This window comes from Amblyomma maculatum, chromosome 9 (assembly GCF_055883805.1).
Source record: "Amblyomma maculatum isolate TAMU_Amacu chromosome 9, ASM5588380v1, whole genome shotgun sequence".
NCBI classification, from domain to species: domain Eukaryota; kingdom Metazoa; phylum Arthropoda; class Arachnida; order Ixodida; family Ixodidae; genus Amblyomma; species Amblyomma maculatum.
In genome coordinates, this window is record NC_139352.1 from 73,437,601 (window position 1) to 73,450,761 (window position 13,161).

General features: G+C 42.4%; 1 protein-coding gene across 1 annotated transcript; it reads right to left on the bottom strand.

Annotated features, from left to right (window-relative positions):
• Positions 1–3,530: 3,530 nt before the first annotated feature.
• On the bottom strand, positions 3,531–13,100 carry LOC146179423 (NADPH-dependent diflavin oxidoreductase 1). Its single transcript, XM_084579058.1, has 5 exons — positions 12,277–13,100; positions 11,450–11,672; positions 10,472–10,783; positions 7,969–8,283; positions 3,531–4,612 (listed from the first exon to the last, which is right to left on the bottom strand). Exons 1-5 carry the CDS (start codon positions 12,941–12,943, stop codon positions 4,387–4,389), a joined length of 1,743 nt encoding a protein of 580 aa, XP_084435184.1. The 5' UTR covers positions 12,944–13,100; the 3' UTR covers positions 3,531–4,386.
• Between the last annotated feature and the right edge of the window lie 61 nt (positions 13,101–13,161).

Sequence of the window (13,161 nt, forward strand, 5' to 3'; positions counted from 1 at the left end):
ATGGAGTTTTGAAGCAAAGGAGATCGACGATCTCCATTGATGGGCGAAGGGAGTACTCTCGTTTCCAATGTGCTTTGCTTCCGAGTCATTAAATAACATATTTCTTCAATAATGTAATTTTCGCTCCTAAATATATTAGTTTTTATTGCATAACATTGTATTCTAACACGGTTAGTTGCGTTTAATTGTCGCGACTGTACCACGTATTGCACAACGCCGCGCATGGTGTCTAGCAGAGCGGAAAAAATGGCTATGTTTAGAGCATGGTCGTTGTTTTCAGCAAATGTGTGTTCTTTCATATTGATATGACTAAAGCTAATTGCATTTTGCAAGGAAAATAGTAGTATGTTTTGAACATTATTTTTTATATCTTTGTGCAAAATAAACAGCGCCTAATGGCCCCCTGTTGGCTGCTCTGAGAAGCTCGTTGCAAGCCGTGTGACACGGGGACAACTCCTTTAAGGCGAAACTTCCTGCGACTCCCTTGCGCTCCTTTAGACCAAGGAAGTTCAAGGTAGTTCCGAGTCGGCCGTGTGACAGGGATATCATCGGTGGCGCGACCGAATCTCCTCCACCTCCTGCAGACGGGCGAGGGCGACGCACGCTCCCTCGCCGGGCCTGGCCAGAGTTTGCACACGCACGCACGCACACACTCTGCGCGTGGCACGAACACGACGAGACACGTTAGCGGTAGGAAGCGTTGGGCAGTCGACCGGACGGCGCCGAAATGGCCGAAACGCTCGCTGCTTTGCATGTTGCTACACGGTGGCCGCGTCAGCTGTCACACTTATCGGTGGCGAAACGTAACACAACCGAGCGGGCAGTAAGCGATGAAAAGCGGCACGCTTCAGGTAACGACATTAATGAGATGCGTTTTCAAAACGAGGTGACCTCAGAGGCTTGGTTGATCGAAAGTGCATTTGTTGAACACCATCGTGAATTGTTTTGCAATGTAACGCACTTGGGGATAGGTTTTACACACATGTGAAGCGGTACTGCGCCGCTTTCCAGTGTCGGGCACCGCTAAAACCTTTTTTGTGACGAGTACTAATAGGGGATCCACATAAACTCCTGCTCGACCACGGTGAAGGACACGCAAAGCAGAGGCAGATAAAGCGGAGACCAATTTAAAGTTCGGCATGTTGAGGCCACGCGACAAAACCAGCGCGAGAATGTTGAACTCAAGTGAATTTGTAGTGTTTGAAGAACATTGTGTGGTGAATAAGTGGCATATAAAGTCGAATAGAACAGTTTGTCAAATTGAATGAATGAATGAAGCCTTTGAGTGAAGGGGTGGCTCTCGGCCGCTGTTTGGGCAATTAGGGAGTTAGGAGGGATGGCAGTGTAGCTTCGTCTTCACGGTTCTTCAAGCTGTTGCTCGTTGCTAGCCATGCTGCCATCTGCACACTGTAAGTCGACCTCCCTGACACTACTCGAAGCAGGCCGCTCTCACTGCCGTATGTAGCAGTGGAATGTTGTATTGCAGTGCTTGATAGTATCTGACCTTCTAGGAGGAGGCTCGTCATCGTGTGGAATAAAGAAGTGTCTGAAGGCGGTGAGAAGCAAATTATGCTACGAGCGAAAGAAGTGTATAGTACGGTGATATATACCATGCCCAGATCGCTCACTCCGAAAATTAGCTTGCTCGGCCATCTTCAATCGCTTTAAACTCCACTTTTTTTTGTCTACAACTTTCTCTACGCTTTGAGGCAATAAGCAACGAGCGGCGATGTGAATAATGAAGTGTTTTGTGATGGGAGGCGGGTCGTTTTTTGAGTCATGAGCACAAGTCACCTTGTAAGTGTAAGTAGGCGATCCGAACGGGATCCTTTATCGCTTATGCGTCCCAGCTGCCCTTAATGGCAAAGCTTAAGCGCCCATTAATTATTTCTACCATGTATTCAACGAAATTGATTCGATCAGAAAACATTCCTAGATTTTTCTTCTTTTGAAGTTCTTAAACCGCAATCCAAGTAGTACTTGCTTGAAATAATATCTCACTGAAGAACCGCAACGGCGTCTTTGATGTTATATTCACGTCTGCTGGTCCAGCTATGATTACGCTGCTTGCGGATCTGTTTTTCGAATACCAGTATTTTCTTTTTCTAGTTGGGATGGGAAATCATTCGTTATTCTTCTGCCATAACCCCTAACCAAGGAGTGATGACACTATGTTAGCTCTTCACTGTAATTTAGTTACACTGAGAAATTATTTCAATAATCTAAGCATATCCCCTAACTCATGAGTAAGTCACATATGTTGTCTATATTCCTGTAGGCCCCTGACGATCGAGCTTATTTCGAAGTTCTTTAATCCGCATTGCTCAATTGTTTGTCTATTTACAGAGTACACATGCCATCGCGAATCGTCGACAGACACCTTCCGAACCTTCCAACAATATTAAAACGCGTCCTGAGGGTATCCATGCGCTTGAATGTATACAAAAACTTGCATTTTCAAGTGAAGTCATTTCTTTCTGGTACTTGAAAAAAAAATATTTTGTTCTGCAAAAAAAAAGCACTATTTCATGCATTCAACTTCTGATGTTCGGTGAAACAAGAGTTAAATCACACATAGGTGGTATTGCAGGTTCGTAGAGGAATCTGCAAGAGAAACCAAGAGGAGAAAGAAGAGGTTTGTGACTGGAGACGCGCCACATTGACAGTCGTAGTATAGTGCCTAGAATATATTCTGAGGACACCCGGGGTTAAACACAGAGGCGTCCTGGTGCCTCTCCTCCTTCTATAGGCGGGACCGCAGTGATTTCCGAGTCGCATGTGTTGGTTTTATTACTTGCACGCTTTAAGTACAGTTTCCTGATCGACTTGTCGTATGTGCCAAGAGGAAGATAACAATGGTGAAATGTTCATCAGCGAGGAACAAAAATTAAGCAAGATTAATTAAGCAAAAGTTAAGCCCTGCTAAACATAAGTAACCAAAGCGAAGGCTTTGACAAGAGTGGCTTCACGTTCTTTTGAGGTCTCGGCAGAATAATTCACTTGACCTGCCTTTTTTCGTCTCTGTGCAACAATTCCTCTCGGCGAGCTACCGAGCTCTTCCACTGGGTGATCGGATTCGGCCTGTCGCCTTCGCAACCCGAGACGCACAGTTCACGAGATGTCTCGCCTGAATCATCCATGACCACTGCTGCCGTTTAATTGCTGAGCTGTTGTGATCCATTCCCACAAAACGCATAGTCTAATAAACTTCTTTAAGCAGCTCTGGAAGGCTATAAACATATTGTGCTAGAACAAAACGTCTCACAGACGTCGGCAAAAAGAAGTTTCATGGAAAACTTCTCCAGGGCATCTATAATACGACTTTTTTTCAAAGATGCCTCAGATGTTTTTTCAGAGACATCGATTAGATGTTTTTTCAGAGAACTCTCAGAAGTGTTTATTAAGAAATGTTTCAGAAATGCTACTGTAGAAAGGGTTCACAAATTTTTAAAAGTCCACAAAGAAATACTCCTTGTGTCACTTATTGAGAATGTTAAACCCTATTCAAAGAATATTCACAAATCACAGTGAACATTTTCTAACGCATGATTTATTGCAGCCACAGAATTAAACGATCAAGTATGGCACATAAGTTGTGCATTACTCCAATGTCTCAACTTGATTATTTGATAAGCAGGAAAAGAAAGTAAAAGACCGCTGTTAACCTGGAACTCTGAAACTGTGGTTCGTTCCAGCGGGAACCAAAGTTCCGTCAATTACGGTCCAGCTAACCTACCGCTCGTAAGGCTGCACTGGGGTTGCACACCGGTCCTGAAATATAAGGGGAGGCATGCGAATGACACTTGTTTCACGCTATGAATGCCTCTTCATTCCGGCTTGCCTGGCTAGCAAGAGAAAACCACAGTATTGTGGCTCGTAAGTCTGCACTGGGAGTGCACACGTGTCCTGAAAGAAGAGGCACGCGAATGACGTGCTTCTTCATTCCTGCTTGCCTGGCCAGCACATGAAAACCACCGTCCCACCGTACAGCCGGTAATTGCATGGCAAATGTATTGCTTGGGCAGGAGACCAGTCACCAAGAGAGCCGGTCGCGCACACAAGCATCGTTCTGCATGCTGAAGCCTACTGGCGCTCCGCTTGATGCCGATTCAATGTACAATTTGTCAACAATACTTTACTTATTCAGGCTTTTTCTGGCAAAAATTTTTATATTGACTCAAAAAATATTAAATTTATAATTGTTTCTTGTAGTTTTTGGTTTTCTTAGGCAATTACGAAATGTCTTTACTATAAAGGGAGAAAAATATGCAGTCGTCTATAGAGGATGAACTGAGACTTCAGTTTCATTTTACTATATCCGAGTTTACTATAGCAAGCTTCTACTCAATCACATATTATAGCTTCCAGCATTGAACAGAATGTTCGCTAAGACCAAGCTTCGATTTGAAGTCGTCTACATTTTTCTAGATTTTTTAGCAGTTCCTCAGCATCATCGTCAGTAAGGTGACCAAGCTTCTTCACAACAGCCTTGAAGGCATCACGCACACTAGGCACCATGTCCTTTGCATTGCCAGCAATGTACAGCACTCCACCGTCACACAGCAATCGCCAAACCTTGTCTTCATGTTCCGCGATTCGATGCTGGACATATCTGGAAAGGCAATGACGCATGTTTGAATACTATATGCTTAAAAGTGATTCTGCTACTCACACGATAAGCTTTTCAGTTAGATTAAAACTGAAAACAATGGCACACGGCAAATTATAATTCGCCTTCCCAAATACCAAACTCACACTGTTAGCATATCACACTTCAGAGCAATTTCGACATAACATGTAGAAACACCTTGTATAGTGAAGAAAGAACATCAACAGGCAAATACGTAATGCCTGACTATGTCTGTTCCGACACAACTCTTGTGAACCAGTTTCAATTTTTTTTTTGGCCAGTGCACACCACAGTTTCCTGGCACTGTCAATAAGAAGGCCAAATGACTTAATTCCGATGTGAACTAAGGAACTCCAAATTACCGCACAATGCAATCGTACATATTTTATGTAATAACTAGGTTCAGTAAGCCAGAAATAGCAAGCAAGAAAACTTTGAAGTCATGCAGTGTACCCATCAGATGACTTGAGACAAGCAACACAGTGGATTCCTGCTAATTTGCTGAGTGAACCCAGGGTTCACTTAACAATAGCTATATGCCATAAGCCCACTGCTACTTGATATTGGCTTGTTGCAGTTATCTGATGGATTTATACTCGCACACATCTCCCACAAAAACTTGACATAATCGCACCTGTCACCATTGGCAAGGTTTATAAAATGCAGTAATAATTGGATGAGACAGCTCTCAATCTCAGAGGCAAATTGAGCCTTGTAAAACGTGATTTTCCTTCCTGCAGAAATCAGACTCAGTACCTTGTTTTAGATGTGAATTACAATAGACCTTTGGGAAAGTAGCATGAAAAAAAAAAAAAAAAAGCTGGTATGGGGATGCAATCAGTTTGTCTGATTCTGCCCACATGCTTTGATTTCTGCATGAACAGTATTACACTGTTAACCGTTGTGCAAAACTCTTAACCATACAGTGCATGGTACAGCAACTTTATGCTGCCTGTCTACCTCTGCATGTCATGTAGTGTGCTGTGGTATGTTGTACTACTGGCTCAGTTGCACGTGCTCAGTTGCATTAAATGGCTATTTTAACTTACAATAGACATGTAGATGTCCTTTGATTTCACTCACACAGACTAGACTACTAAACCTGCACATGATCCTGCCTCCCGCCAATGATGCCCAATATTTCCCTACAACACAGCGATGGTGCAGTGGTAAGACACCTGACTACTGCGCCGGAGTACCTGGGTTCAATCACGGCCACGGCGGCTGCGTTTCAATGGAGGCAAAACGAAGAGGCGTCCATGTGCTCGGAGATGTCAGCGCACGTTAAAGATCCCTAGGTGGTCAAAATTACCCGGAAACCCTCCACTATGGCACCCCTTTCTCTATATCCAATTTCACTCCCACCTCCCTTCCCCTACGCACGGTTCAGGTGTCCACAGAAACAAGTGTGACAAATACTGCACCTTTCCTTTCCTGTGAACCAATTATTATTATTTATTAATTATTATTAAGCATGAAAATACATACTTTTGTTTCACAAGCCTAATAACACTCCTAAAAGGCAGCCATTTCACTTAATTTTTTTGCCCAGCCTTAATTTTTTTTTTTTTAATATTAAGAAAGGAGTAGTATGTGAGGTTTTACATCATGGTATGTAGGGTATATATAGTATCAACTAAAATGTCAATTTTTTATTCTGCTAGAAAAAAAAACAGTACACACTGTCAGCAGCAATGTGATGCAGAGTGACGTGCTGGAGTTCTGCAAGGCATTTAAAATGACTCCAAATAGTAGCATGACTCATTGTATTTTCAGTTTAAATATTTTTCTGCGTGACTTTTTCACGTGCATGTGTTCTTTTTATAATACGTCTAACTAGCATGATGAAAGATATTCATATATTGTGAACCTTTTACAAGTTATAGGTACAAATTACAAATTTTCCTGCATGAAATGCTCTTGTAGTGCAGTGAAGCCAAGTCATCATTTGTTTTTGTTGCGGTCACTTTCTTCACGTGTTACAGCTTTTGAACATTGCTGTGCTGAGTACCTAGTTTCAACGTGCCGAGAGCACCTACAAAGTAGAAGAGGAAGTTTCGCTGCAGTGAGATGGTGCGTCAAAGGGCTGGTTTTAAAAAATGCAGTGATTACAAACGTGCCCTCAGTGAAGACAACCCTGAGACATACTGCCATAAAACCAGCCTGCCAACTGTTGTTCTAGAAGCAGTTAGGCCTCTAGAGTCCTGGCCTTTGCATCATGAATCCTTCTAAAGGCTCCATTGGTGGACACAAAACAGCAATGAATCAGCTGACCTGGTGTAATGCTTAAAAAGTTCTCCTTGTATAACGACATTCAAACCCTGCTTAAACCTCCACCACTTTTTTTTCTAAAGTTACCTAAGAAATGTCTGTTTATTGCATTCAGATTACAGGCACTAAAATGTCGAATTAAAGAGCAAAATTTATAGGCAGTACTTCGTTTGTTCTTTACAAAAGTTATATCAAATTCTTGAACCCAGCCTAAAGTTGGAGTCTATACCACTAAAAATAGTAAAAAAAAAAGGTGCAAAGCGAAAACTGCACCAAAATTAGAACCAGAAGCATACCTAATGAACATACCAAATTTGACACTAAAGTATGCAGCAGTTTTTGAGGTATAAAGCCGAAATTATGATAACTCATTTACCTTACCCCTAAAAAGATTTTTCTTTTTTTTTTTAACATGTATTCCCATGAGAAACCAAGCAAAGGTTTCACATTGTTCTTTATTTTATTTAAGAATAAATGTTGTGATTTCATCATAATAAGAGTCTACTGATTATAATTAGCTACTCCACAGAAATTAAATGTCAAATTGTAGACTGCCTTAAAGAACAGCCGAGTGAAATGTTTGAACCAAGGTGCCGTTTATGTCCAGCAGCGTTTTTTCCAGTCCACTAAAGATAACTCTCTTAATACAGAAGCTTACATGTTACAGCGGTGTCGCTTCAGCAACCCAAGACAGCTCTCAATTATCAAAATATGATTTTCTCCAGCAACTAAAGCTGTGTAAACAGATCCTTGCTGCAAACATTTCAGCCAATCGTTCTTCAAGATCATCTACAACTTCCGAATTGACATGATTCTCAACGTCAATAAATAAAAAGTTCGATAATCAGCTTTCACTGATCCATTAACTTTGGAGAACGAAAAGAACACGAAGGCATCCAGAAAAATGTAGAAATAAAAGCAACAGGAACAAAAGCTACATTAAGACAGGAAAAACACAGCAGCCCTGGTGTTTCATTATTGTGCTTTCCTAGCTATTCCACTAACGATAATATGCACCCTACTAAACATTGAGACAATAACTGGCCCAAACGACTATAGCAACTTACATTTTGTGGTCCTGGTCTCTCGAGAAAGCAGTCACCAAATCGAGCAGCCCATTTGCCACCAGATCTGTCCACTCTTTCTCAAAGAAGAAATCCTTCTTCGCACTGCGACAGCCAAAAAACAGAAGGTTCCTGCTAACCTCCCGCTGGGCACGATCCTGGATCATGCCACAGAAGGGGGCACAGCCCGTTCCTGGTCCCACCATGACAGCAGGCACGCCATCAGGCGGCATACGAAGGCTACCCTTCTTGATGGTAATAGCCACACTCGGCTTCCTAGAGGGTTCCAGGCTTGCCAAGAATCGGGTGCAGAGGCCCCTGCAGAGCGACATAATTTCTCCATCACTTTCATGTGCATTGCAACGATGAACGCCAAAGACACAAGGGCTCCCAAAAATGATTCGTGAAACGGTCCCAAAAGCACATTGTTTCCCAACAGTAGTTGTCACTGACCGCTTTTTGGCATACCCCTGTTAATTATTTAATAAGTATGCCTATTAAAATCGTATAATTCGAATGAAAGTGTGAAACATCCTGTTCCGGGCAGCCCGGGCTGCTTGTGGACAAGTAACGCCATTCAATATGTGTGCTTCAGTTCTGGGATTGCCCTTTTTTTTTTTTTGTTAGTCATATGAAACCACACTTTTTTTAATTTCAAAGAAGATTTGTGAACACAGAGCAATGACAGCAAGCATGGTAACCAAGGAGGCATCACCTCACAATGAACCTGCTCAGCAGTGACGGTGTCCTCCCAATTTACAGCATAGACACTTCACTTTATAGGTACAAGTGACCACTTTGTGACCAAGATGACTGCATCCATTCATCTTATTTCAAAGAAATTATTGCTCCGACCAGCCGAGGATTTCAACAGGTGGCCTTCTAAAGCTGTAGTTACTGCCACTGGCGAGAAGATTCGCTACTTTCTGAGCCACTTTGAATGTATCAGGCATGCTCTCTCTGACTCAATGCTAACAGCAGGGTAGCGGAAACAGTTTTCTGCAAAACGACCCGGGGTCGACCTCCGCATTGCGCTGCACAGTAGACCAAAGCACTGCACGCAAGAAATTTAAACGTGAAGTTTCTTTCTGTAACTTTAGATTCTCATTTCTGACATAGTGATGCACCAGCCCACATATCCTAAATATTTATTCGGCTATCCCCTGACTGCAATGTTTAGTACATTTGCGAATTTTTCTGCGATTCTCTCAAATTTTGCTAATAAAAGATTTTTTTCTTTCATTTGTAAGCAACATTATAAATTTTTCATTATGTCATTAGAATTCCCCTAGCTAGAATCAGATGTACTGCAATAAAAAAATGTTTAATCTTTATGCTTGAAAAATTATTTTATGCAAACCAACATGAAATTGCTCGTTTTCCCATGGTTAGTAATGATACAAGCCTCAAATTGAGCTGAGCCACATTTTAGTGCATTAAACACATCTCCCTGTCGCTATAATATTAATAACAAAATAAAAAATGCAAGGTGATAAGCAACAAGTAGTATGTTTTTCCCTGTTAATAATGCAGTGAAAAGCCCATGCATTACAAGAGGGCATGTTAAACTGCATAATTCTTACAATGAAAAATTAGACTAGTGATTTAAACTGAACACTGCCAAGCCCATTTTCCAAGGATGTGCTAAGGCTATACAACTGAAGAAAATGTTTTGGCTCATTTAAAAGCACCAAAACAAAAAGCACATGTTTTCGCACATTAGAAGGACGTTGAACACAACTCCATATAATATTTTTTTCCAAGTAAAAATAAACTGTTGGCTCTTCGAAGCTATGTTCCCCCCCCCTTTTTTTTTCAGCAGCAAAAAATGCATTTATCACTGCAAAAATTCGCCCGTACAGTTAAACACCTTTTCCCACCGTTCAGCTCAAGTTTGTGATGTCAAGATTGAAAAGAATTGCATGATCACTGTTCAGGAAATGAATGACAATGTCGCTTAGCCTCGAAGAGTCATGAGCAAAAAGCAGCATGGATGTCATCACCATTTTCTTGCAGAAAAGGACAGTAGCAGTGATACCTGTATTGAATGTTTTTGCCCTTTCCAGCATGAAGGAGTTCCATTTGCAGTAGAAGTAGCTTCCATGTTATCAGAATGTAGTTATCAATTGATACGGGCCAGCTTCAATTTCACTTCAGCATCCCCTTTTAAAGAAACCATTCCAACAGCCTTTGCTGTCACATCTTTGTCTTCTAAGGCTAGAAAGCATACGTGAAAGCTCTGGAAATGGAACTCATGTATGGTTGAAAACATTTTAGTACCTCCATCCACGGTGCAGTACAACAAACAGACTGCTGGCCTAGATTATTAGACCTAGCAATGTTCCAGCTGCGAGCCCTTCCTACATACATCATGCACATGCTCCAACACGCACGTGTGTGCTTGTACGTGCATAAGGAGTGCACAAAAATGTTCCTGCTTGCACCGCCAGCCACTCATCAACAGAAAAAAACCAAAGAACACTCTTACTTCACCTGTAAACATTACCTGCGCGGCTTCTTCAGTTTGGTCTGAAAGTTCACAATGGCAGCCAAAATGTGGATTTGTCCCGGGTGACAGCGTAATGAGTTAGCAATTGAAAAGCATCGTGGACGAATGGGCGGAATCAAATCGAAGAGGTAGGCCAGTGGGACGTTGGCTGTGGTGTGAGGGAAGTCTATAAACACCTCTAGCACGGTTCGTCTCGGCCTGATGGCATATTCCACAAGGTCTTCCTGACCGCTTGTGGTGCTGAACTCACGAAGGCGTTCCTTCTCGAGATCACTGCCACCAAAGTGCCAGAAGAGCTCAAAAAAGGACCTAAACAGAAGGAAAAACACACAGAAAAAGCATGTCAAAATGCTATATTTTATGGTCCTTGCAAGCAGTTGCAGATGAAACAAGCCATAGAATACAAGCCATGAAAATTTCATTATGCCGAACATGAGGCCTTTAAGAATGTCCAAACACTCTGACACACGCAGAAGCACAAAATACAAACCTCAGATCGCAAACTTCACTAAAACAGAGACTGCTTTGCCCAATACTATAAGCCACATATAAACCATATCTCCTTCAAGTTCTAGTGTCAGCTAAATATGTAGCCAGTCTGGCCTTCAGAGCAATAGTCAGCATGCAGAAGGCTTCATAAAAATAAATAACTTTCACGTGGCAAGTGCACATGCCATGTAGGTCATTTATAAACGAGACATGTAGGCATTAGTCCTCAGTTATTATTGCAGTTATACTCTTTCCGTGCTTCTTTACATATTTCACAGCTTCACGGGGAAAACATTCATGGGCTAACGTGCAGAGTTTCCAGCAGAATATATGACTAGTGGCAACACAAAATTGTCAGGTTAGCCATTTTATTCCTTCAGCAGTATCAGTGTCATTCTTCTAAACATTCCTTTAGTCCCTCATAGGACACAAGCTGCACGTTTGAGGTAGTAAACAAATATACTTGAATAACATGCAGGGTCTCACCTTTTCGGAATATATGTGAGGTCAAAGTACTTTCGCACGCAGCTGTCAAGTGAAACTGGTACCGATAAGAAATGTGGTAATGATGTGCCCTCTTCTGCTGGTGCAATCACAAGGTGCATGTCAGCCTTCAGGCTGAATAGCTTGAAAAACTCACTGATGTCTTCTTCACAATTCTCTGGGTAAACAACCACCACATCACCAGGCTCAAAGGTCATCTGAGAACCTACAAGGCAATAAAAAACAAAGCAAAATATTAAAACTCTGCTATACACTACAGACGCAAGAAAAACGCTTCAGAAAGCATTAGCTATCAATCCCTTAGTGGTCAAAGGTACTGAGAATCGTCTTAACAAACTTGGCTGATCACCAAGTCACTTCAAAATTCTTCAGCTGAGAGAAAGGTGACGTCGTTGCGAATTGTTTGTGACTGATTGCACAGTGCATGAGCAGGTCAGCATGTCAAACCTGATCAGTTCGTACAGCTAAAGCCGAAAAAAAAAAAAAAAAAAACGGAGGCATTTAGGTAAACCCACCATCACAGAATTCTAATGAAACCAATTAGCAGAATGTAAAGGCGTTGCTTAATACCTCCACGTAAAGCTTTCTGTGACAGACTAAGTGCCATATTACTGCTCTTGGTGTTCTCAATCCATTAATGATAGGATCATTAACATGCCTGTGCCGGCTCAACTGCTGTGGTCATCGCGTATTTTACTGATCGGGACGTCAATCTCATTTCTTTCTAAGCTATGGGCTATAAAGATATCTATGCCATATCTAGAGCCAGAAAAGCCAGTAGTAAGGGTCAGCAAGAAACGAAAACCAACCTTCAATATTCAGTTTAATCAGCCGCACGTCTTGAAAGTGGTCGGGGTTAGTAACGCGCTGATTGGAAACTACGGTGGCGTTGAACAATTCACTGCTATGACGGGGACCCACTACGCAAGCCATGTCGCAGTTGACTGTGTATTTTGGCGCCGGTAGGACTTCTTCGCTCACTGGTAGGCATCCAGCGGGAAGTGGGTAGAGGTCCGTAACAATCCTCCAAAATTCTGTCAGCCACGGATCCAGCATTCCGTCTGCTCCCAATTCGTGCTGCTCATCGGCGTACAGAGGATCCAGAAAGCACTGGGAGCCTAGTTGAGCCAAGCGCCTATGTAGACGTTTCGCGGTGAAATTGAACTTCAAGTACGACGAGTCGCCTAGGCCGATCACACACTGTCTCATTACCTGTAGCGAATTCAGCGGTAGGCTCTTTCGTAGCAAAAACGACCAGAAGCACTTCATATTGTCGGGCTCCTCGCCTTGCCCTGTAGTAGCACAGACGAACACAACCAGCTTTTCCTTGATTAACTCGGCTACCGGATATTCGTCCATAGCCAAAACAGACACATTAAATCTGTTCCGTCGAGCCTGCCTACCGATCCTTTCGGCTACATCCTGAGCGGTGCCTGTCTGGCTTCCGTACAGGACCAGAAAACGCCGACCCAGCATGTTTGCAACTCTATTACACGTTCGGATTTTTAGCCAAACATTAGAACTATAAATGCACAAACGGCGACAGATCACAAAGTGAGGGGCAGCACAGTGAAAACGATCGCCTCAAACGCGACAAACACATTCAAACTGCTCCACTACGACACTACTCGTGCAAACCAATAACTGTGACTATTTACTACCGCGCGCTTCGGCCGATTTTATATGTATAAACC

Coding starts and splice junctions, on each gene's coding strand:
- LOC146179423 (XM_084579058.1), bottom strand. CDS start 12,943: ATGCTGGGTCGGCGTTTTCTGGTCCTGTACGGAAGCCAGACAGGCACC. Junction 11,673..12,276: donor GATTAAACTGAATATTGAAG/GTTGGTTTTCGT, acceptor ATTGCCTTGTAG/GTTCTCAGATGACCTTTGAG. Junction 8,284..10,471: donor AAACTGAAGAAGCCGCGCAG/GTAATGTTTACA, acceptor GTCGCTCTGCAG/GGGCCTCTGCACCCGATTCT.